The sequence below is a fragment of the Cokeromyces recurvatus genome (assembly GCF_025118155.1).
Source record: "Cokeromyces recurvatus strain NRRL 2243 chromosome Unknown BX663scaffold_1, whole genome shotgun sequence".
Taxonomy (NCBI): domain Eukaryota; kingdom Fungi; phylum Mucoromycota; class Mucoromycetes; order Mucorales; family Mucoraceae; genus Cokeromyces; species Cokeromyces recurvatus.
Window position 1 is genome coordinate 1,934,041 of NW_026251387.1, and position 24,400 is coordinate 1,958,440.

Genomic DNA, 24,400 nt, shown 5'->3' on the forward strand with positions numbered 1-24,400 from the left:
TTTTTTTTTTTTATTATTATTATTATTATTATTATTATTATTATTATTATTATTATTCATAAAGATGGTCAATATTCATTCAGAACTTATCCAGGAAAATAGCCTGCATCCTAAAATATTAACTAGAATAGATCTTGATGAAAACAAAAAGAACTGTCAACTCGATATTGTTTATGTTTTACCACCTAGTGTCTTTGTTGATCCTTACCAATTAAAGGATCTGGAAGGACATCTTGGAAGGGCAACTATTTTCGGTGAACACGATCTCGAATTACCTCTTGAGAAAATTAAAGAGACTCGTGGAAGTATTGTGTTTTTAAGACAAAAAGAAATACCTACTGGTCAATTGCAGTTGGAATTACCTTTTCATCTTCGATACCAGCAACCTTCAAATAAAGTTACAAGTCGACTTATTACAATTGAGGCACCTTATGCAGGCTGGACCTGTGCTCTTGGTAATCAAAACGCCTCATGGCCACCTCTCTCAGATCAATATCCCTTATTACCACCTCCTACTCATACACAGGATATTACTTTTATTAGGCTGACTCATGATACAGCGCCACTCACATTGTTTGTGCCTGTTGGAAAAATACAGGATTCTCAGTTAGTCACTTGGGGAACATTCAGTATAGTTATCTTCTGTACTTTATGGATCATTCAATCTATATTTTTATCTATAAAAAAAAGAAAAAGGTCAGAAGTAAAAGGAAAAAGAAGAAAATCAGAATAAATTGGTTTATTGTATATTATTATAAATATTTATTTAAAGTTCGATTAAAGGAGCCTCATCAACTGGTTGTTGCTTGTAATATACCTTATTATTAGCGGTTGAAGGTATATGATATAATGTTTGCAACTCTTCTTGTGGAACACAGGTTTGTTGCTGTGAATATGGATATGGCAATGATGAATGATTAGGCGCTTGAGGTTGTTGGTATATTGGAGTTATTGGCACTTGTTGCTGCTGGTGAGGCTGAATAATGGGTGTTTGTAAATGTTGAGAATAAGTAGTTTGTTGCTGTTGAAGAGGAAATGATGTAGATGCTGGAGGATAAGAGGAAAAGGAATTAGCAGAGATAGTAGAGGAAAATTGCGGCTGTTGTTGTGCTTGATTTATATAATAAGTTGGATAAGATGTTCTCGCTATATGCTGAGTAGTAGCATAGTTTAATTTATCATAAGCCTTTACAGCTTTATTTAACTTTGTGTGTATATCGACAAACAAATCTATACAGCATATATATTAAGATTTTTTTTGTAAGAATAAGTATGTCTATTTAAAATACTTGCCATGTTTTTGACTAACTTGGTTTAAAGCTTCGACTAACTTTGGCTGATATGCACCAATTTGAGAATAAAGATGACTGATTTGAGTATCCTTGGATGCATCACTCCCTGTTGAATAGATGTGTTGAATAAGTGTCGAAAATGTTTGTATATTCTCTATATCTGTAATAGATAAAGTATCTTGTTGAATGGTTGAATAAGGATGGCTTTTAGACGAAAGCTTCATATCCTCAAGTGAAGCAGCTATAGCAGCTGCAATATGAATATCTTCTTCTTCCTCTTCTTGACTTTTTTTATTAGTAGTGTCAAGTAAGCTAGATTCATAATTGACTGAAGAAGTAAAGTGATTATCATAGTTAAAACTCACTTTCTTTTGAGGTTGCTCAGATTCTTTCAATGATAACTCAATAGCCTTTTTAAGATCATCCTCAAACTGTTTATCTACAGAATTATTGATTGTATTTGAAATACTATTAGAAGTAGCTGGGTTGTTTGAATCAAATTTATGTTTAATTGAAGGTGTATAATTTGGAGTTAAAGAAGAGGAGATTGAAGCTGGTTTTGAGATCCCTAATAATTTAGGTACCGTCACCTTATCGGCAACTTTGGCCAGTTTAACTTTAATATAGCACCCATCACAGACACGAACAATATCATTCATTCCAAGATGAGGTAAAGGAAGGCTTTTAGACGAGCATTGCTGGCAGAATGTTTGACCACAATGTCGGCAATGATGCTATTATATTACATAAGTTTAACAATAATAAATATATGTATAGACGTGTATATCTTTAAATAGAATTACCTTTCTATTTGTTAAAGTAAAAGCAGTTCTACAGCGTTCACAACAATCAGAGTCTGTCCAATCAGGAGCCTAAAAAAGAAAAAAAAAAGAGGGAGAGGAAAGGGGATGAGTTAACCAAAGTCACTATGTATGTGTACAAAATAATTCTTACAACTGCGGTTTCGAGTAATATAGGGTCAATTTTTTCTGTTACTGGTGGAAATCGATAACCTTCAGCACGTAAAAGTTGATAAGTACCAAAAATATAACTAAGAGAGCTATTTCCTTTTGATGCAATCCCCCAAACTTGAATAAGATATAATACTTTTTCTTTTACATCATGGTTACATCCAGTCTATAAAAGAAGACAGGCATATCATCAGATGCAATCATATAATTAATAAAAAGAGAAAAAGCTTACAGGAATTCTTAGAAAATGAGTCATTTCCTCCATAAAGTCTCTAGTAGCTACTTCTTTTACAAATGCAGGCCCACTATTCTTTACACAAGTATCAACTAACTAAAGTAAAAAGTATTAAGAATCAACTCCTTTGTTTTTTTTATGACAAAAAAAAAATAAAAGAAAAAGAAATTCAAACTTACAGAAAGGGTAGCTAATATAACATTAGGATTTTTATGATGTAGACGTTGCTTTAAAGAACGCATAGCATCCTTTGCAGTCACTTTTTTGCTTCTTATGTGATCACTAATCTCGAGATGAAGTGCTAGATCAACCTGACCAGCTGGAAGGAACTCAGAAGTCGCTTTTTCTATTTAATAAACTATTTTTAGTAATGTCATTGGTGATTAAGAGTCATTGCTGAATTACCAACAAGTTCGTCGATGGCACTCTGACCCCACCAAAAACTCATTCTTAAAAGTAATATGTGTATATATTTATAAAATAAACAATGATTCGTATTCCCCCCACAACATTTACATGAATAATAAAAGTATCAATGACTACTGGACTGCTGCCTCCTCTCACGTGAATTTTTGTTGATTATTATGAGGTGACAAAAAGGGAAAAAAAAAATAAAGGGGAAAGGATAAGTTACGTTGGTAACGCTTTTTTTTTTTCTTCTTTTTTATATAAAATACATACATGCAAAAACAAGTATCCTCAGAATGGAGATATAATATTAGTTATATACTTTCATGGTATCTTTTGTCAATCCTTTTATCCATTTACAATAAAACATTATTGGGGAAAACCAACTTTAATTTTCCGATATTGATGAGTGCAATCCATTCAGGAACACATTTTATTATCACAAGAATTATATTGAACCAACATTATTCAATTAATAAAAAAGAATACATTAAAAAGATTGTAAGTAATAATAATAATATGACACAACATAAAAGATATGTATATATATAAATCTACAATAAAAAATACGCATAATAACATGATGATAGGTTCCTTGTAGTTTAGCATCTGCTATAGAAATAGCTTGTGCAAATGCTTCTCTTTCCTTAATTACACTTTCCTTTTATACTATGATTAAATCAAGTACGCCTATCTGGACTCTACTGTTTTCATTCTTATTTGGCTTTGAAAAACCAAGATTACGACTAGTTGCAATTATTACTTGTATTATCTTTGGTGTCCTATTAACGATTGATGGAGAACCACATATTAATTTACAAGGATTTACTCTCGTTTTAGTTGCAGCAATTTCATCTGGTTTACGATGGAATTTAACTCAATTTTTATTGAAGGATAGCAATATAAGCAATCATGGTCCACTTGTAATTATGTATCATTTGAGTCCAGTCATGTTTATTACAATGCTATCATTAAGCTTATATATAGAGCAACCTTTCTTTTATCATCATGATTTTACAACCGATTCCATTCATACGATTAAAGAAATAGTTATATCTATATCAATTATGTCTGTAGGAGGGATATTAGGTAAAAATACAATATACGAGTGATTTTACTTTTCAAATGATACATATATATATATAAATATGTATATATTTTACTAAATTTAACAAAAAAAAAAGCATTTCTCATGACATTATCAGAGCTTTATTTGATCAAAGGTACAAATACAGTGACTTTGAGTGTAGCTGGTGTCGGCAAAGAGATTTTTATAATTGGTTTATCCGTTATTATCTATGGTGATGTCTTAACATTAAAGACTTATTTAGGGTAAAACAATCATCTATTTTAATGTACATTATATGAGATTCTTACTCTTTCCTTTTAGTTTATTTATCTCGATTATGGGAATAATAGGTTACAATTATTATAAACATCAGAGCAAGGATAGTCATAAAGCATGCCCTGATAAACAAAAAAGATATTTAGAATAGATGATCCATGACTTAATAGACGCATATTATTATTATCAAAAAAAAAAAAAAGACTAATATGAAATAAAGATATCAATTAGTTTATAAGGTCCTTTTTTTTATGTTTTACAATAAATTATCTACAAAGTTAACATGAAAGCCAGTCTTTTTTTTTCCCCAAAAGTCAGAATAGCATTCATCTACAAAAAGCTAGAGAATCTTCTCCTTTCAAAAACAATTTGTTTTGAATGTATTCATTTTTTAAAAACTAAGGGTCATCATTTTTTTATATGTATTTAAATTGTTTTCATGTTTAACTCTAATGTCTATTTTCATAAACTTAAATTCTTAATGACAATTTATAATACATATATATAAAGAGAAAGAAAGACAAGGAGTGCTGTATACGTAAACATGACAGACTTATTTTATGTAATGAATAAATTATTATAACTTACTACATTTTTTTTTAATAATAATAATAATAATAATAATAATAATAATAATAATAATAAAGAGACATGATGATCAATACTAAATATACAAAATGACGCACGATGATTTAATTTTAAATATACATCTTTTTTTTTGGTGCAACATAATCATATCTACGATAATACTAAAATTTTATAAAACAGTAATGATAACTAAATAGATTGTTTGACGTCAACTATTATCTATAGTCTTCGATGATGTGATTTTTTTTTTAATTTTCTTCAGGGCCGAAACATCATAAAAAGGGACAGAATTATAATTTACTTCATTTCATCACTCTTGGGGGAATACAGCACTATTTCACCACCACCATTACTTCTCCCCCCCCCCAGAATTAAAATAATTATACCATGAGCAACTTAGGACGAGTAGGTTTGATAAATCGAGCTTTTTTGCTGTATAAATTCTAAATAATTACTTTTTAGTATTATAGATATTGAAAAAGAGCATGTTTTAGCTTACATATTTTATTTTGTTAAGTTACATACTCTCGCTTGCTTGCAGAAACGTGATAGAATTATTAATGTACATAAAAAAAAAAGTGATCCATGAGTCTTATAACACTCACATGCTAACACAATAATTATTATAGGGTTTTAATCTTAATACTTCGGCTATGCTGCTAAAAAACAAAAAAAAATAAAAAAAAAACAAAACAAAACAAAAACCCCCTTTTTTTCTAGGTACACATAATGTATAAAAATGGATACTACAAGACTATATTGATCTATGTTAAGAGTCTTCGTGTTTTACACAAGTTAAGTTGCAAACTAAATATCGGAAATCACGCCCGATAGTTGTACGGTTCAAAGAAGAGTTAAATGCAAATATATGTAAACTTGTATATCTTCTTTTCTTTCAAAGTACATGTTGTAAATAATGGAATAAGAATTACATAAGAGTATTAAATATATATGTATATGTATATGCATATGAATATATATATATATATATTTATATCAATTCATCTCTTAATTTCTTTTTTCTTTTAAACCGTTGTAGAGCACTATTATTGTTTGATTCATTATGCAAAATTAAGGGATGAAAAGAAGAAAGTGATACATTGAAAGAGTAACCATCAGTATGAAGTATGGGTATGACTTATTGATACTGTATGTGCAACCTGTTTGATTCTACATCAACTTATTGTCATGGTAGCTAATTAACTTTTAATATATCAATCAACAAAGAAGCCGTTATTAAGGGACAATGGTCATGGCGTTTCATTTTTTATGGAGATCTATGTCGTACGAGTATAAACCATTTTGGTAGTATGTTATTCAATTCCTTCTATCATAATTAAATCACCAATTAAGTAACATTTTATAGATAAAGAATAGCTGTTTTATTTTTTTTTTTTGTGGCTGCTGATTTTTTTTGTGTAAAAAAAAAAAAGAAAAAAAAAAGAAAAAAAAAAGAAAAAAAAAAGGCTATTAAGTTTCCCACAGAATCATTGTAATCAAGCCTTTTCTATTATATATATGCGCTTTAAGGGGGTAGGGGGATAGAGAATGGTAATTCGTACATAAAATGTATATAAGATAAGCCATATATGTGAAAAGAAAAAAAAAATTCCATACATGGAAGCAGTAGCAGGATGTAATTTTAAGGGGAAGAGGGGGGGAGGGAGAAGAAAAGAGAGAGAGAGCGATTGAAGGAAAAGCCGAAACTATCCTTACTGTAACGTAACACAGCTAAAAAGTAAACCTTTTTTTTATCCTTTTTGTTTCTCTGTCATCATCATGAAATATATAGAATAAAAAGTATTTATAGTAGAGAAATATTTTTAATTTATTTTATTTTATTTTATTTTATTTTTTTTTTGTTTTCTTTAAAAAAAATTCATTATATATACTTTTTATTATTATTACTATTGTCCTTAAAATATAAAGCTAAATATATAGATATATAAATAAAAATACATATATTCTTTTAGTTGCCTCTTTTTATATATATACATACCTTTTATTTTTATTTTATTTTTTTATTTTTACTCCCTTACTAATGCCTGATAAAAATCAATTAACTCAAATGTCTCAATTTTCAATTATTCGGGAATCACCTGGAGAAACATATCATCCAACTCCTTCACAGAGCAACGCGAATAAAAAGCAAAGGCCGGCAGAGTTGAAATTTAAAATTGAACCTATTGGTATTCAACCTGAAGATGACGATGATTTGGAAACTTGTCCCTCTCGAACAAGGTCCAATTGGCCTCATCAAATTATTCCCTGGTGGAAACCTACAGAACGCGATGAAAAGCCACCTTATTCATATGCTACTTTAATTGCTCACGCCATCTTGACAAGTAAAGATGGTCGTCTGACTTTAAGCGATATTTATAAATGGATTTCGGAAGCTTATCCGTATTATAAAAGAGGACAAAAGGGCTGGCAGGTAAAAAAAAGGAAAAAAGTAAAAAAAAAAAAAAAAAAAAAAAAAAAAAAAAAAAAAAAAAAAAAAATTAGTAACATAAACATTTTATTTTAGAACTCGATTCGTCACAATTTGTCTCTTAATAAAAAATGGTTTGTCAAAGTAGATCGTCGTCCAACACAGGCACATCCTGGTAAAGGTGGATATTGGACACTTCAGGTTAATATGGAAAAAATCTTTGTTGATAATCTCTGTCAAGCAGGTGGACATAGCCGAAGACATCATGATATGGGCATGTATAATTCTTCTCAATACAATCGTTCCTCTTCTCATACTGAAAGTGATGAAAATAAAATGAGAGGTACAATGGAAAATATGTGTCCTAATATTCATATCACACGTCCTGAGGACTATGAGGTCAAGAAGATGAAAACAACTATCTCTGCTCCACGCATAAGAAACATGTCAGCTCAAGAAAAGAAGAATGCTCAACTCCAAATATCTTCTTCATCTACTGATACTACTGCTACTGCTACTGCTACTGCTACTGCTACTACTACTATTGCTGCTCCTAAAACAGATCCTAAAAACTTTATCATTCGTTTTAACCCCCTTGATCCTGTTAGTAAACGTCGTAGACCTTCTCCAAAGTCAAATAAACGTCGTAATTCAGTTGAGCCTGGATCCTCTACATCAGAAGATGATGATAGTGCTGTTGAAGTTGACAGCTATCCAGCCAAAAAAAGAAAAACAACAACAACAACAACAACAACGCCAACAATGGACACTTTGTACAACACAGCAACAAATAGTAATTTAATTAGACCATCGGATGTGATCGGTGCCATTTCTACGAACCATCATGAAGTGATGTTGGGCTTAGATCAAAGTAATGACTTTTGGATGTATGACGAACCTGAACATTGTAGCTCAGGCAAAATGTTACTTACTTCCGAATACCCTTTATTATTTGATGTTGAAGCTCAAAATATTTTGCATGGTTTACAAAGTGTAGCTACACCTCTTATTCCTCAGCTACCTACTGTTCAACAACAAGCTGTTCATACCGTATCTCATCATCCTGACATGAAGACCATTGATCTTCAGGCATTTCCACTTGAAAAGAATATTCATTATCCTAGTAATACCTTTTCACTTGATGATTTCTCGGATCCTAATAGTCATTTGTTTGTCTCTGATCTGATGTCTTATAATTTGGAACAATACATCGATTTCGGTGCTAAAATGAGTGAACCTGTTATCGCTACTACTAATCCACCTTCTGATTTATTATATGAAAATGGTGAAAATATGTTGAATTCCTACTGGCCAGAAATTCCTTCTTGTTACATAAATTTTGATACTTCCAATACAACATATATGCCATTACATTAAAACAAAAACAAACAAAAAAAAATATCGATCTATAAAGCTTCTATATAATGTATTATATACACATTATATACATACGTACACACACACATACACCCCACATATATATACATATATATCATCATACTTTATACACGTCTTTTATTTATTTACAATATTTATATATACCATCAAATTTATCCTATATACATATACCTTTAGCCACACATCTTTTTGTAAATTTTCTACATTTATTCCTTTGTGTAATATTCAATTTATAAATAAATTCAAATTTTTTTTCCAACAAATATTAAATACAAGATGTTGAGGTTTTACCCTGTAAAAATAAAAAAAATAAAAAAAAAGTATATACACATATGAGTATTCTACATTTTAATAAATGAAAGAAAAAATATGATGTATATGTTTAGAGACGAGTATACAATTCGTAGTGTGTAGTAGGAAATAACAATATGCATTTCGTAAAATATTGTTACAAGCAACAAAGGTGGCAGTGAAGTAACTACATTGTATAACCTAGAATAGCTTAATTCATATTATATTTTAATTTTACACCACATTTGTATACATTTTTAGTTTTATCGAAAACATTGTCTAAAAGGAATTTTTTTTTTATACTAATAGTATACGTTCTTCATTTAAAAAGGATGAAAATAGGTATATATGAATAAGACAATATACCTTGTCTCTTGAACTAAAGTTACTATCAGATGATAGTTTGTCGTTTTGATATGTATCATCATTCAAATACATTTTATATTAGCATTCATAATCTCGGTCAAAGATATATATATATATATGTATATATACATATTTAAGCCCATCTCTAATATAAATTTTTATTAATCATAGTAGTGGTATTTTCATTTTGAATAGTCCTTTTTATCAAGTGTTACTAACAGTAGAAGAATGAAGTGAAACTTGAGTATGAATGGAACTAAAATAATGCTAGGGCGTAATTTCAGGAAAAAAAAAAAAAAAAAACTGCTGCTCAGTTCGTACATCAGCTATTCAAATGATTCTAGTTTATAAGTAAATGTAGTAAATAAAGTAATAACAGTGAATATTCGCAAACAATAATTTACATCCATTAAATTATGTATTCTACTGGTCATTGATAGCTTTCTTCTTGACCAACAATGTTCGTTTAAAATTTTAATTTGCGACGACCTGAACTGTCATAATAATATATCTTATACGTTAGATCTATGTGTCTATTTTTTATTTATTTATTCACTTATTTATTTTTATTTGAAAAAAAAAAATGGATTTAGAAAGAGCAACAAAGATGATAAAGGCATTGCCTTATATGTCCAAAACTATAGTCGATAATACACTCTATGAGAAAGTGTTATCGTATTTAACTTTAGTCCTTTCTACTCATACCTCCCATATCAATAAATTAAATAATCAGTGTCAAATTTTTCATCAAATTCGAAAGGCATGCATTGAGAGTGATGATCAAGACTATCGAGTTACTACATTATGTATACGATTTATGGGTCAATTAATATATTATGGAAAAGATGATTTGTTTAAAGAGCTTGAGTGTGATCATTCAGAATTGTTAACTATGATTACAAAAGGGATTACATCGTCCGAAGCGGCATTAAGATGTGCATGTATTGAGGCATGTCGCTTGTTTTTAGCTTGTGATCATGGTCAAACATGGTTATTAAAAAATGAAGAAACCGCATATTTTATCATGTTGGCTCTATTAGATCAAAGTAGTTATGTTGTAGCGGAGGCTTGCCGCTTATTTTCAACACTTGTTGAATTCAATTTAACACAATTGATGCAAGTAATGAATCCGTCTAATTTGATTCAAAATCTTCTTCAACCTAATGGAGATCCAAAGCAAACACTGTCTGCGTTAGATTTTTGTTGGGCTATTGTGAATATGAAAAACGATAATGCAATTGAATATATTCGATCTAAACAATTGGTATAAGACGATATTTACATATATACCTTGGAAAACTGACAGTGCTTTACTTTGCTTTGCTTTATTTAATCTAGTTACATCCATTTATACCTCTTTTATGTTTATCTGATAGAATTATTCGATCAAGAGTATTAGAGATATTATCTATATTATTCAGTTACGATAAAGATCCTTTACAGACATTAAATTTAGATACTTGCAATTCAAATATAAATAAGGGTAACATATATATAAACTGTATGATGAATGGATAAGTCTTGATTCTACCTATCTATATAGCATATAGGGTGATATTTAATATGGCGAAAGAAATGATAAAAGAGTCCAAGAAATTAGATGATTTAATGACAGCAGTAACATTTTTGGATACTTCATTTACATTATTAACACAAAACACAAATACAGATATTCACACTACTATAGATGAAGCTTATTCTATCTTATATTCCCTAATCGATCTTTGCATGTATAAACAAAAGAATGAATTGAAACATGTAAACGAATTTATCAAAACAACGCGTACAAGGAATCAATTAACTCAACTTGTATTACGCACTATGAATACGCTTGTACAATTATACCCTTCCATAATGACTCAAGTAAAGGAATATTAGAACAATTGAACATAGATATATAAAAGCTAATATCTATCTATCTATCTTTCTCTCTTTCTCTATAGAAGTCCAATTATACTGATATTTTCAATGTGTTGGAAGATGAACAACTTTATTCAGATCCACGTGTTTTGAAATCTATTCTTGCTTTACTAACAAATACACTTTGGTATATCAAGCAAGCAGAACAATATCAACCTATCTTGAAAAGGGCGATACAATCCTTAGTCAAGATGAGTGATGAAACTAGTTTAGATTGTAAAAGTTTATCCTTAGTTTTAGATACATTAAATGTATTACTAGGTCATGATCAAATTGGCGTACTTGTAACTGAATTTGTAAATATAGATTTGATAGATAAATGACTATGGTAATACTTATTTATCTTTTTTTTCTCTAAAAAAAAAAAAGGGTCATAGGTTTGCAGAAGCTTTAAGTTTAAAGTTTTTGGATGCAGAATGGGATATCCGTGATGCATCTATTCATTTTGTAGGTCAATTATTTGAGATGCCCTTTGTAAAGAACAAGATTCAATTTGCATTGACATATAATTTACCGCTCAATGTATTTCAGCGTATCCATGACTCAGAAGTATATGTACGAGCATCTGCCATTGAAGTCTTGCAGGTAATATATATATAAATGTGTGTGTAAAAGAAATCAAAAACAAAATAATGAATGATTTTAACTAGATGATGATGATGTGTGAAGAAGGATGGGGTTACATTCAACAACATCAAATATCTAGAAATTTAGCAGCTAAATTACCAAGTTTATTATATGATACAGAAGCTATCGTACGACGAGCTGCACTTGATGCTATTATTTGTTTAGTTAAAAATAGATCTTGTCAAGGAATGAAGATGGAAATAAAAGATTCTAACCAACAAAACTCATTAAAGTATGTATGAATGAATGAGTGAGAGAGAGACTTACTTACTTTTATTCACAATGAGTTATAGTCCTGTTATTATAAAGAAATTAGTATATGACGATGATATCGATGTACGTTCAAGAGCATGCAAACTCATTGAATGTTTATGGCTATTATATCAGCATGAAAAACAAGAACATGATTTCTTTCAACATCTTCAAGCAGGAGAATTATTAGTTGAAGCTGTAAATTCAAAAATTAGATATAAGCATAATAAAATGAACTAATTTATGTGTTTATCAAGGCTATGGATACGAATCGAATTGTTCGTATTGAAGCTGTTCGTATTATAGAATCCATATTAGCGACTGATGATAAACCATCTAATCATTCAACTAAAAGAAAATTCGATCAAGTAGAACATGATGACTTTGACACTTCTTTTTTAAATGTATTGCGTCATCTTAACTTGACTCAACAAAAACAAACTTTAGATCCAGAACATCTTTATCAAGAAGCATTTGATATCAATGCAGATATGATGATTCAATCTATAATACCAGTTAATCCAGATGACGATGTTAATATGCTCGATTGTTACTAGAAAGAGAAATATATAAAGTTTTTATGCATTATTTATGATTGGATGGAACACGTGCGTCGTATTCTATATTACTAAACAAACTTATGTAGTACGCTTTATCCTTCTAAAAAAAAAAAATAAAACTCTGATTTTATGTATTCAAAATTAACAATACTACTTCTCACTTTTAGCCTTGAATAATGGACATTGAGATCTGAGAATTATTTATCAATGACTGTAAAATCTGAAGAGACAAAAAAAAAGTATTATCTTAAAGACTACTACGAATTGAATTGTAAACAAAACAAAAAATAGGCAGTGCTTGTCCAACTTTGTAAACTGTTAGTCAAAGAATTGCAACTTTAGTTTTAAAAACCGCAAAATAAAAGGGAAAAAAAAAAGAAATCCAGTATTAGTAGTAGTAACGTTGAAAATATACGGAAAGTTCCCCATAATGATGATGCTTGATAAAAAAAAAAAAAAAAAAAAAAAAAAACTCCTTTTTGAAACTCAATTCTTATTTTTCGTTAGTTTAGGTACTAAAAGCCATGTGGCAACTATAAAAAATAAGCCAGTTTTATTATTTTATGTAGGTGTGGCAAATCACAAGCACGCGCTATACTAAACTTTAATATTCTACACTCACTACCCCCTTCTCTTTTTATTTTATTTATTTATTTTTTTCATGTAGAAGAGTACATACTTTTTTATTATTATTATTATTATTATTATTATTATTACAATCATGACTTCAACAAAGGAAATAGAAGAAAGAAGATCTTCATTCATTGATCCAAATTCGAGGACATTATATCCTATTTCTTCTCTCCGTCATCACTATTCTACTGATTCGAGTCATAATAATCACATTCATTCTTCTAGTAGTCCACAACGAGAGTCATCAAGTGATCCAATTCTACATACTACTGCTATTACAAATAACTTACTTCGGACCTCCTTATTAAATAATAATAATTCATTACCTTCATCCAGAAGATCTTCTATAGTAACTACGCCAGAGAATATGAATGCATCATTACCTAGTCCTATTCCACTGAATTCTTCTTCTTGGAGAAGGGAGTCTTTACCCTCCATTAGTAGTTATTTAATAAAAAGACCTCCAACGATGATGATGACTGAGGAAGAGCAACAGGATCCTTTCTTTCATCGACGTCATTCAATTGCTATTGGCAACAATCATGTTTCGACTAGAGTGCTCGATAATGAAGCAAGGCATCATCACTTGGCACCTACAATGACAGAAAGGGATCATCATCTTCATCATCATCATCATAGTGCACCTTCATCAAGAAGGGGTAGTGAACAACATCATTCGACACCCTATAGTCGTTCACCTGAACTACGTGTCAGTCATAAATTAGCAGAACGTAAAAGACGAAAAGAAATGAAAGATTTATTTGATGATTTAAGAGATTTACTGCCGTTAGATAAAGGTTTAAAAACTAGCAAATGGGAAATACTAAGTAAAGGTAAAGTAATCATTATACATGTATATATTCATGATACTCATTTGTATATACATATTATAGCTTTAGAATATATACATATTCTACATCAAAGAGAGTCGATGATGGAAAAGGAAAAGACGGAACTATTAAATGAATTAAATGCCTTAAAGCGATAATATAACCCATCTATTTTTATTACTACTACTACTATTATTATTATTATTGTTATTTTTTTTACTATATTACATTATTCTACATGAATCTTTTAAGCGAGAAGATCTTTCATTAAAATGATGACGATGATGCTGATGACGACGACGATGACGAGATTTCGATTTCTTTTTATTTGTATAATTTTCTCGCTGATCTATAGATGGTTTAAAATCATCTTTAGTATGGATACTCTCTTCTTCTTCATCGTCCTCATTGGAAGAATAATAAGGAGGGAGTGGGGGATGATGACAGGTTTTATCCAATTCATAAAATAAAATGTAAGCATTTTCCGAAAGATCTTCTTTGATTTGCTGGATAGAGGGATTTTTATCATCCTCGTCATTTATAATCTGCATCACTCTATTCTCTGTATTCATGTCATCAAATTTGAGCCAAAAGGAATCCTCAACATTATTATTATTATCCGTCGTGATACGGGCATAGCTAATATAATGACCACTATAGGGTGAATTACCAAGATGACAAACAGCGCTTTTAAAATGAAGTGTCCAATTGACAAGATGACCACAAATAGGACACATGGGATCTTCAACGTTTTGATTTACAAATTTATTAAAGTCAATCGTCACAGGCACCTCCACTCGTTTCTTCATCTTTGTTGAATTTCCAGTCTTGGGGTCATATCGATACCGTTTTAGGACAATGGGTAAAATCATGTGAGTATCTGGAAAAGAAGAATCCAATTGAGTCTCAATCGCCTCACCCTGTTCATTTGTTGCACTATAAAATGGTAACAGTTCTAATACCTGCCATGCAGTCACTGGTACTTCTAGCTCTTGATGATCATTACCATCACTTTTTTCTAATAATTTTTTAAGGGTATATTTTTCATCTCTTGTCATTGATGAAACAAAGTCGTTATTGTCAGAATACATAATTTTGTTATTGGAATATGTTTGGACAGTAGGAGATGCAGCTACATTTTCGGATAATATGAAATTATCATCTATGTGTCGCATGACGCCAGTAATGATATTATTATAAAAGTAGTCAACGAGAATATCTTGTAACTTGACCTCTTTTATAGAGTCGTCATCTGGTATAGACAATGTTAATGTTCTATCTGTCATGACTCGATCATCATCTTTATCTTTGTTTCCACCATGAAATAATCTAATTTGAAACTATGATTGTTATTGTTAGATTAACACTATATAAAATAGATAGCAGTAGTAGTAGCCAGCAACAGCGGCAACAACAACAACAAAAGGTGACTTACGGGTAAATAAGGCAAATCAAATGTTTCTGTAATAAACAAAAATAATTCACTTGCATCTTCTTGTGTCCATTGACCTTGTCCGTCTTTACCATTCCAATTCACTTCTTGTAATACTTTACGAAACCAATGTACATAATCTGCTTTTATAATATGGCCCTTTCTGAGTTTATTCACAAATAAACGCAGCAACATTTGTAACTTTGTTTTCTTTTCATCCTCTTCTTCTGTCGTTGGAATGTCGTATGTCAATAATGGATCAAAGGCAGTATTGGCAATAAACATTGCAAATAATAAAGCATCAATATAACATGAAGTACCACCATCATTTTCTGATCCTAACAGTAGTCTATCAGGTGTACGAGGAGGTTCAACCAAGATACCATGAGATGCTTCCTCATAATCAGTTAAATCAATTATGGATTGTTTTGAATCCCAATTGTTATTTTCCAGTATACTTTCAAATAATTCAGGATCCAGAGTGATTGAAAAGTTTTTTTTCGCATAGTTTTGAAGTGAATTTATTTTACTTTTTTGTTCGGAATCTCGATGGACAGGATTAATTGAATTCTTTGATTTATTTTTATTATAGTAATTATCGTTTTGTGGTTGTTGTTGTTTGTAATGAGGAAAGATGAATTTCCAGAATCGATCTCTTTTCCTATAAGCTTTCTTTTTTTATCTTCTTTATAACTTTCAGACATTGATAGAGTGGTAATAAAGAAGAAGAAGAAAAAGAAGAAAAATAAAATAAAATAAAATAAAATAAAATAAAATAAAAAGCAGCAGATATAAAAATAATATACGGTGCTGACGACCGAATTTAAATTAATTTCATTTATGAGAACTAATAGCAGCAATTATTAATAATTATCTTCTTCTTCTCGAATTTTGACACCATTTCAATTGTTTGATTATATAAAGTGATCACATGACTGATAGCTTGCTATTTAACACAAGCACATGACCCATTCAGGATCCTCTTGTCTAGCTTATTGTTTGACCCCACAACCAGCTTAGATATGTTACACAAAGTAATTCTCTTCCATTGACCATTTAAGGCAATTAATATATAATATTTATTTTACACAACACCCACACAAAAAAAAAAAAAATAGATATAAAAGGGAATCATAATTAATGATGATAATGATGATGATGATGATGCTGTTGTTGTTGTTGTTGTTTATCAATTTTATCTTGAAGTTCCTCAATGACAGTTTTTACCCTTTTCTCCCATCCTGGGTCTTTTTTAGAAACAACGATATTTGAAGAAGAATCTTCTTTATCTTCAATTTCTATATGATCTAATTCATCCCAGACTTCAATACGGCTACTGAGATTAGTAGCCATATTCACTATCTCTTCATGTTGTGAAGGATGATGAGCAAAGATAGACTTTAATACCTCTAACGTATGTGATTTGCCTTCTTGATGATAAGCAGGTTTAGGTGGTAATTGATTTGATTCTTCTCCTTCTGTTTCATGAGATGTGACTTTGACTGTAGGCGGTAATGGTGACTCTTGTTCATCATCTTTAGTAGTATGCTGATGTCGACGGAATAGATTCCTTAAACCAGTAGCACCACCACTATTACTAGGATGATGATTCAGATGAGGTTGTTGTGATGCAGTCATGTTTTCTTTATCTGCTGATTCATCATTGGATGATGTATTAGTCGCTTCCTTTATACTATTACGATGTATCCAACTCTTAAAACTAGATACACTTGTTTCATTTCTCTCTGCATTTCTAGGATTTACAGGTTCAAGGAATCGTATACTTTGTGATTCAGTTGTAGCAGACGAAGGTTGTTGTCTAGTTTCCTCAGCTTCTTCATCAGGTAAGAAATCTTCTTCATGATCATCACCTATATCAATAGTATATGATTGTGATTGTGGTTGAATTGTATTCGCTAATGTGTTACGTCTAAGTTGAGCCATCGCTTCTGCTCTTTCCTCAGTTTGCACTCGTTCACCATTTCCGTTTTCTTCTATCGAAGTGGAAGATGAAGAAGACGTTGTAACAGAAGTAGAAATACTTTTTCGAACACTACCTATTTGTTGACCAAATTGAATTTTAGGTAATCGTGATATTTGTACACCATTACTACCTGTACTTGTGATAGATAAAGTACGAGTACGAATACGATTGCCAAGTTTAAAGAGAGGGATGGTAGTCCCGTGGACTAAGGTAGATGAGAGAACGATAAATAAAACTACAGGGGCAATTAATTCAATCGATAACGGTTTCTCTTGTGAATCTTCATAGATTTCTTCCATTCTTTCTTTTGCAATGACAGATAAAAAGACAGCACCTACACCCATGGGACCAAACCAGCCACTAAAGACGGCTTCTCTATAAGTCTTCATAGCAGGCATAACAGGTTTTAAGATGAGTAAAATAGGAAGACGTCTAAAAAATAAGATAAGGATAGCAATCACGACTAGACGCCATGGCTTTAATCCAATCTCTGTATTTCCAAATTCAGACCAAGGCTAAAATAGAAAAGATGGTATAAACAAGTATTATTATTATTATTATTTTGAGCCACCCACTCACTCACGAAAAAAGAGAAAAAGAAAAAAAAACTTACAATAATAGCTCCAATATAAACAAATACAGCTAAATTGAGTAATGTATCAATCACATCTTGAAAGTGTGCTTCTTCTGTTTCTTGTCTAAACCAATCATCCCATGAAAATGCATTACCTGCCACAAAACAAGCCAACAAGTCATCACTGCCAGAGAATCCTGTCATGCTCATTAAAAATAACTAAAGGAGAGATAAAAGTGTTTATTAGAGACAAGTAAGTAAATAAACATCAAATATTTAACTTACAGCTAAAGCAATGGCAAAACAAAGAAAAGAAGGTTTATCTATCAAGCGACTTTATATATAATAATTGAATATCATCCACTTTTCTCCTATTGTTTTTTTTTTTTTTTTTTTTTTTTTTTTTTACTATCTTCGCTCACTTACTTTCTTTCAGACCATTGCAATATCTTTCTTGCAATATATCCAACTACTAATCCAATAATACAAGAGAGTATAATTTGAAATAGAAGAGTGATGTAAATCCATTTTCCAATCGCCGTTCCTACTTTTGGTTCACTTAATAAAAATAAAGCCAAAAAAAGAAAAGGAAAACCCATTCCATCATTTGCGCCACTATTATAATAAAAATAATAAATAAATAAAAAATAAAAATAAAAAAAATAAAAAAAAAATTAGCTCTATTGTTTGTTTATCTTTAAAAGCCTATCCTACTTTGTACCTTTCTGCTGATAATGCATTTCTAATATGAGCAGGAACATGTTTTTCTGCGAATCTGCCTTTTACTACTGAATTTGCTAAAATCTATTATTATATAAATAAATAAATAAATAAAGCAAGCTTTAACCTATCATCCTAATACTCTTCTAGATACACAACATCATATTTACAGGATCTGTTGGACAAACACACGCAGCAATAACAAGAGAATGAAGCTATACAAAAAAAAATCAGTATAAAAAGATCAGTATAAAAAAATCAGTAAAAAAAAAAAGGATTTTGATCTTTATGATTATACTTACATAATTAATAGGTGGAATTAACCACCAAATAAATAATCCACTCACTAACCACATAAAGAGCATAGTAGGTATTAAAAGCATAAACATGGTTAACCATTCTTTTTTCATATAATGTCTATATAAAAATAAAACTAATTATTAATTGCTCTTTTAGGGGGTATGCATGTGTTACTTTACTTTGGAAGTTCAATGCCCACAGCCATCACCTATAATAAATAAATAAATAAATAAAAACAAACAAACAAACAAACAAATGAATATATTTACTTGAATGGCAAGAATACACCTTGTTAACTCTTTAGTGATCTCATCACTATCATTCCAACTCATAGGATTAAATCCATTTGATACCAATGGTCCTGCTATAATACCTACAATAAGTGCCACAACTAAAAAATAAATAAAATAAAAGTAGATATAGGTGTTAATCTACTTTTCATATCAAATTAAATAAATCACGATTTTTTTTTTTTTTTTGATTTTTACATGCTTCTGATAAAAAACATCTTTCTTTAATAAACATGGAAACATAACCAAAAAAGATAATGAATCCGCTAAGGATAGCAATAGCAATTGTGAATGTAGAGAATTCACCCGGTATTACATGTAAAATCATATAACAGACTTAAGGCCTTTTTACCCTTTCTTTTCTTTAATAAAATGTGTAATATTACAAAGAATTTAAAAAAAAAAAAAATTAAAAAAAAAGAAAAGAAAAAAGGGAAGCAATAGAATTAAAAGAAGCTTATTTAATTTTTATAAAGTCAGAAACTACTACCAAGATTAAAAGTGTTGTCATACTTGAATGAAGACATATCATATATACACATACATAAAAAAAAAAAAAGACTTCTTTTTTCGATGATATTACATAATGTTCTAACATTCAAATTATTATTTTGTTCTCCGATCATGCGTGGTGTATAATAATACAATGTAATTGTTTCAATATGATGGGATGAATCAACCATCTACACTGGGCTGGCTTTGTTTGAATTTTGTTGAATTCGCCAATAGAAAAAAAAAAAAAAGGGAAATCAGTATACAAGTAAATAAACAACGACATTAATAATAAAGGCACTTCATTTGGATCTATAAAGAACTACGAATATCAAGTGCGGATCACATATCAATAAAACTACTAGAATAATGCAAGAAAAGCCCAGACCGAACACCATTGTTTGTTGTACGAGCAGCTTTGCATTATGGTGAAAATAAGATAGATAATAGTAAACGATGAAGAGATATGTTCAGCAACTTTATGAAAAAAAAACTATGACAGTGCGTTGACTGACTTGCTTTTTTTTTTCTTTTTATGATTCGAAAAGTGTGACAAAGTAAAAGAAGATAAACAACATTTTCATAGACCAAATCGAGAAAAGCATATCGTAATTTACGAGATAATAAATTCCAAACACAAGAATGGCTTAGTTCTATAGTGAAATTTACAGTAACTTAAAGCATCCATCATCTGTCAAAATTAAAAGCAAAAATTGGATGCGATTGGAAAATCCCGGTTTTTTTTTTTTTTTATTATGAATAATGAATTGTAGCATCAGAACCAATTAGAGCTTAATTATTAACCATTACACATAATAGAATATCATGTGATAAAAAATAAAAGGGAAAATGGATGATTCCAATTGTTTGTTGCTAACTACATCATTCATAATAAAGAATAGCCGATTACATCCTATACTTTTTTTTTCTTTTACCGGGAAAAAAAATATATATTTGTATATTTTCCCCGCAAAATCCCACCACAAAAAAAACCCCCAATTGCTGCATAATAATTGCTTTATAATTATTTAATGTAAATAATACGTATTAAAAAAAAATCTAAATGAAATAAACAAAATAAAAAAAAAAAGTCTAAATAAAAATTCTAATAAAACAGAAAAAAAAAGTCTAAATAAATATACAAACAAATAAAAAGAAAAACGTCACTTCTTTTTTTTTTAAGGATAACCAAAGTGATTGTCAGGGAAAAAATGAGTTGCACAGTCATGATAGATATTATTTATCTTGTATGGTTCAATTGTTGAAGGTAAGATATGAGGCCATGAAACAGTGTGAATATTATATAAGAATTCATCAAGCCATTTTGTATCCATTAAAACGGCTTCATTAGTAGGAGGAGGAGGAGGAGGAGGAGAAGGGTCTAGATGTGATATTGTCGAACTGGGTTCATGCCAACTATATATGTCATGATTCAAGTGACCCATTTTATCACGCGAGTAATAAGTATTAGTAGTGATAGTAGTAGGATGGGAGTATCGATAACTGTCATTGGTGGCTGTAAAGTCATCCTGATTATGAGTAGAATGATACACATCTTCTTCTTTTTGATCATAATAGGGATGAGAAGTAGTTGAAAGGAGACTCTCTTCCGTAAAAGGTAAAGATGAAAAATAGTCAAATCTATTATTATTTTCATCGAATAGAATTGAATTATACCATAGTTGATTAGAAGGAGTACTATTACAAGTCATCATTGAAGGACTTGTATCATTCATTAAAAGAGGAGTAGTAGTAGTAGTAGTAGTAGTAGTAGCTAAGTGTGAATCATTACTATAGGAAGAGGGCTCTAGAGAAGACATGATGGAAGAACAATCGGATGAGATAGGAGAGAGTGTTTGTTGACTACAACTAGAAAGACGAGGAGAGACACTATGTTTTGTTAATGCTGGAGATCTATTTTGAATAGGTGAAGGAGAGAAGGGTTCAGTAATACGATGAACATAATAACGTGTTCCTGGCATACGAAGATGGTTTTGAGCAACACCAAAGTAAACTTTAGCTTTACAAGGCTTTGGAAGATTGCCATCTATAATATTGATAGAATGACTCGATGGTTTCCTTTTACGTTCACGATAAGCTTTCTCTATTATAGTGTGATTATGTTCTTCAAATGGTGTAAAAAGTGTATTTTCGAGCATAAATCCCCAAATTATTTTAGTCTTTGCTGATAAAGGCATTATAAGAGAGAGAGAGAAAAAAGAAAGGGTAAAAACAAATAAAGTTAAAGAGATCTACAATCCTTTTTTTATACCTTTTTTTTTAAAGATTTTAGAACAAAAAAAAAAAAAAAAAAAAAAAAAAAAAAAAAAAAAAAAAAGGGTCCTTAGAATCAAACTAAGTAGTAAATGAGAACGATATATGATAGGCTAGACGATCAACAGGGTTCCATATATTGATTACATATATTTATATGTATACATATATGAAATGCTCTCCTTAAAAAAAAAAGGAACCCCATTTTTTTTTTTTTTTTTTTTTTGAATTATGATGATCTATCTCGTCATTTTCTTGTTTTTTGATATTATTTAATCTTTATTTTTATAGCTCTTCTTATTACACTGTTTTACTATCTCTTTATAAGAGGGAGAAGGAGAGAGTGTGTGTGTGTGAAGGTCAGGAATCTTTTATATACACTAATAATATATTATGAGCTGTTCACTCTCTTCAAATAAAGCCTTTTACATAGTCTATAGGACTTTTATTTTCAATATCAGGTCATACCTGCATAAATAGTAATGTCGGATTTCGATTACAAGCACTGATAATAAAGCCCCATAAAGTGATCATATGTTAGAAAATAGTCATTCTAGACACACAATAAAACAACTTGGACATTTACTTCTAGCAAAATAGGTGTAGCTATTCAAAGCCTTGTTTAAAAATAGACAATATAGATCCAACTATCAATATTATAAACAATCATTTCTCTTTCCCTCTCTCTTCTTTTTCTTTTTTTTTCTCCTTTATTTAAACAATCATCATTTATTGTCTTGGCTTGTGATAAAATACAATGATAGTGATTTAACTATTATAACAATATTAGCATCTACCAATAGTCACATAAAAAAAAATGTGAATAATTTACAATCATTGTACATATGGTGAATGAGAGGCGGAGATTGATTGTTAAAGCACAACATTTGTAGTTAATTTTTTTTTTCCTTTCTTTTTTATTTGTTCCACATTTATAAACTTACTAATGTCTTCTGAACAACAAGCAAGAGATTTGATTAATCAAGCTCAAAAGAAATTAAACTCGTGGTCCTTTTTTGGGCCTTCAAATAAATACGAAGATGCAGCTGAATTATATGAAAAGGCTGGAAACATGTTTAAATTAGCTCAACAATGTAAATTTTACATGTACAAAAAAAACATACATGCACGCATGTACACACACACACACATACATTATATAACTTTAAAACCTCCCTTCTTGCTCTCTTTTTCATAGGGAATAACGCAGGTGATGCTTTTATTGAGGCAGCCAAATTATTTCAACGCGGCAATAGTGCTAAATTTGAAGGTGCAAGAGCTTATGAGAATGCATCTAAAAGTTATAAAAGATCGGATCCCGCAGGTAAAATAAATAAATGTATGTAGGTATGTGCACATGCATCATTATTCAATTTTTATCTTGTGTATTCTATTTTTATTGTGGATAGCTGCTGTGAATGCATTAAGAGAGGCTGTTCGACTTGACCAAGAAGGTGGTAACTTTAGAGCTGCAGCTAGACATTATCAGGACATTGCTGAATTATTGGAATCATCAGAACTTGATCAACCCAAGGAAGCCTATGAAGCTTATGGAAAAGCATCTGAACTTTATCTTGCTGATGATTCTCCTGCGTAAGAGAAAGAGACATTTCATTTTTATTTTACCAAAAAAAAAAAAATAATCTTTTTTTTCTATTTAATAGACTTGCTAATAAATGTTCTTTAAAGGTAGCACAGATTGCTGCAGATTTGGAAATATATAATGTAGCTATTGAAAAATATGAACAAGTAGCTACATCAGCTGTTGATGATCCTTTATTGAAATGGTCTTTAAAGGATTACTTTTTTAAAGCAGGCTTATGTCATTTATGTACTGGAGTAAGTAATTATAAAATGAAAGAAAGAAATAGGATATTTATATAGATGCAAATTAGGATATGGTAAAGACAACACAAGCACTTGCTAATTATTGTAATATGGATATGTCCTTTGAATCAACTAGAGAATATGCATTATTGAAAGGAATTATAGAGTGTATTGACCAAGGAGATGTAGATCATTTTACTCAGTTGGTTTATGACTATGATAAATTAACTCGTTTAGATCCTTGGAAGACGTCAGTTTTATTAAAGATCAAAAAGACAATTGATTCAGATGAGTTACGTTAAATCGTCATTTGTTTCTATTTTTGGAGATATCTTACATTAAAACAGTCTTGTCATGTTA

At 30.2% G+C, this 24,400-nt stretch overlaps 10 protein-coding genes across 10 annotated transcripts; 6 read left to right on the forward strand and 4 right to left on the reverse strand.

The window, feature by feature from the left end:
- Positions 1–64: 64 nt before the first annotated feature.
- BX663DRAFT_425872 (PIG-X) lies at positions 65–733 on the forward strand (the record flags this gene model as incomplete). The annotated part of the gene is made up of 1 exon (XM_051522512.1): positions 65–733. One exon carries the CDS (start codon positions 65–67, stop codon positions 731–733), a length of 669 nt encoding a protein of 222 aa, XP_051388188.1.
- Positions 734–766: 33 nt separating this feature from the next.
- Positions 767–2,946, reverse strand: BX663DRAFT_528698 (uncharacterized protein; the record flags this gene model as incomplete). The annotated part of the gene is made up of 7 exons (XM_051530178.1): positions 767–1,230; positions 1,294–2,026; positions 2,096–2,164; positions 2,247–2,429; positions 2,496–2,594; positions 2,678–2,844; positions 2,904–2,946. 7 exons carry the CDS (start codon positions 2,944–2,946, stop codon positions 767–769), a joined length of 1,758 nt encoding a protein of 585 aa, XP_051388189.1.
- Positions 2,947–3,577: 631 nt separating this feature from the next.
- On the forward strand, positions 3,578–4,402 carry BX663DRAFT_482416 (triose-phosphate transporter family-domain-containing protein; the record flags this gene model as incomplete). The annotated part of the gene is made up of 3 exons (XM_051524426.1): positions 3,578–3,995; positions 4,091–4,238; positions 4,297–4,402. 3 exons carry the CDS (start codon positions 3,578–3,580, stop codon positions 4,400–4,402), a joined length of 672 nt encoding a protein of 223 aa, XP_051388190.1.
- Positions 4,403–6,685: 2,283 nt separating this feature from the next.
- Positions 6,686–8,931, forward strand: BX663DRAFT_493381 (fork head domain-containing protein). The gene is made up of 2 exons (XM_051525353.1): positions 6,686–7,273; positions 7,367–8,931. Exons 1-2 carry the CDS (start codon positions 6,881–6,883, stop codon positions 8,645–8,647), a joined length of 1,674 nt encoding a protein of 557 aa, XP_051388191.1. The 5' UTR covers positions 6,686–6,880; the 3' UTR covers positions 8,648–8,931.
- Positions 8,932–9,887: 956 nt separating this feature from the next.
- BX663DRAFT_493385 (armadillo-type protein) lies at positions 9,888–12,773 on the forward strand. Its single transcript, XM_051525354.1, has 8 exons — positions 9,888–10,589; positions 10,664–10,808; positions 10,869–11,188; positions 11,269–11,541; positions 11,615–11,830; positions 11,896–12,104; positions 12,166–12,322; positions 12,382–12,773. Exons 1-8 carry the CDS (start codon positions 9,909–9,911, stop codon positions 12,679–12,681), a joined length of 2,301 nt encoding a protein of 766 aa, XP_051388192.1. The 5' UTR covers positions 9,888–9,908; the 3' UTR covers positions 12,682–12,773.
- A 632-nt stretch (positions 12,774–13,405) lies between these two features.
- Positions 13,406–14,305, forward strand: BX663DRAFT_528700 (Myc-type, basic helix-loop-helix domain-containing protein; the record flags this gene model as incomplete). The annotated part of the gene is made up of 3 exons (XM_051530179.1): positions 13,406–13,760; positions 13,923–14,150; positions 14,211–14,305. The coding sequence occupies 3 exons, from the start codon at positions 13,406–13,408 to the stop codon at positions 14,303–14,305; spliced, it is 678 nt and encodes a 225-aa protein (XP_051388193.1).
- Positions 14,254–16,346, reverse strand: BX663DRAFT_493389 (uncharacterized protein). Its single transcript, XM_051525355.1, has 3 exons — positions 16,274–16,346; positions 15,583–16,247; positions 14,254–15,487 (listed from the first exon to the last, which is right to left on the reverse strand). The coding sequence occupies exons 1-3, from the start codon at positions 16,281–16,283 to the stop codon at positions 14,372–14,374; spliced, it is 1,791 nt and encodes a 596-aa protein (XP_051388194.1). The 5' UTR covers positions 16,284–16,346; the 3' UTR covers positions 14,254–14,371.
- Positions 16,347–16,716: 370 nt separating this feature from the next.
- On the reverse strand, positions 16,717–19,362 carry BX663DRAFT_528701 (Sodium/hydrogen exchanger family-domain-containing protein; the record flags this gene model as incomplete). The annotated part of the gene is made up of 9 exons (XM_051530180.1): positions 16,717–17,573; positions 17,622–18,078; positions 18,177–18,356; positions 18,423–18,471; positions 18,564–18,752; positions 18,859–18,941; positions 19,028–19,072; positions 19,160–19,274; positions 19,337–19,362. The coding sequence occupies 9 exons, from the start codon at positions 19,360–19,362 to the stop codon at positions 16,717–16,719; spliced, it is 2,001 nt and encodes a 666-aa protein (XP_051388195.1).
- Positions 19,363–21,065: 1,703 nt separating this feature from the next.
- On the reverse strand, positions 21,066–22,230 carry BX663DRAFT_24640 (uncharacterized protein). The gene is made up of 2 exons (XM_051521854.1): positions 21,924–22,230; positions 21,066–21,853 (listed from the first exon to the last, which is right to left on the reverse strand). Exon 2 carries the CDS (start codon positions 21,757–21,759, stop codon positions 21,118–21,120), a length of 642 nt encoding a protein of 213 aa, XP_051388196.1. The 5' UTR covers positions 21,760–21,853; positions 21,924–22,230; the 3' UTR covers positions 21,066–21,117.
- Positions 22,231–23,159: 929 nt separating this feature from the next.
- On the forward strand, positions 23,160–24,342 carry BX663DRAFT_482423 (soluble NSF attachment protein; the record flags this gene model as incomplete). Its single annotated transcript, XM_051524427.1, has 5 exons — positions 23,160–23,307; positions 23,412–23,537; positions 23,623–23,806; positions 23,878–24,052; positions 24,109–24,342. The coding sequence occupies 5 exons, from the start codon at positions 23,160–23,162 to the stop codon at positions 24,340–24,342; spliced, it is 867 nt and encodes a 288-aa protein (XP_051388197.1).
- Between the last annotated feature and the right edge of the window lie 58 nt (positions 24,343–24,400).

What these genes read in the sequence shown, in the direction of transcription:
- BX663DRAFT_493389 (XM_051525355.1), bottom strand. An exon ending in TTGATTTGCCTTATTTACCC is followed by an intron (nt 15,488 to 15,582) that starts GTAAGTCACCTT and finishes TAACAATCATAG; the next exon opens with TTTCAAATTAGATTATTTCA.
- BX663DRAFT_24640 (XM_051521854.1), bottom strand. Translation starts at nt 21,759, where the DNA reads ATGTCTTCTCTAGAGCCCTCTTCCTATAGTAATGATTCACACTTAGCT.
- BX663DRAFT_493385 (XM_051525354.1), top strand. Translation starts at nt 9,909, where the DNA reads ATGGATTTAGAAAGAGCAACAAAGATGATAAAGGCATTGCCTTATATG. An exon ending in CAATTCAAATATAAATAAGG is followed by an intron (nt 10,809 to 10,868) that starts GTAACATATATA and finishes CTATCTATATAG; the next exon opens with CATATAGGGTGATATTTAAT. An exon ending in CTGCCATTGAAGTCTTGCAG is followed by an intron (nt 11,831 to 11,895) that starts GTAATATATATA and finishes GATTTTAACTAG; the next exon opens with ATGATGATGATGTGTGAAGA.
- BX663DRAFT_493381 (XM_051525353.1), top strand. Translation starts at nt 6,881, where the DNA reads ATGCCTGATAAAAATCAATTAACTCAAATGTCTCAATTTTCAATTATT. An exon ending in GAGGACAAAAGGGCTGGCAG is followed by an intron (nt 7,274 to 7,366) that starts GTAAAAAAAAGG and finishes ATTTTATTTTAG; the next exon opens with AACTCGATTCGTCACAATTT.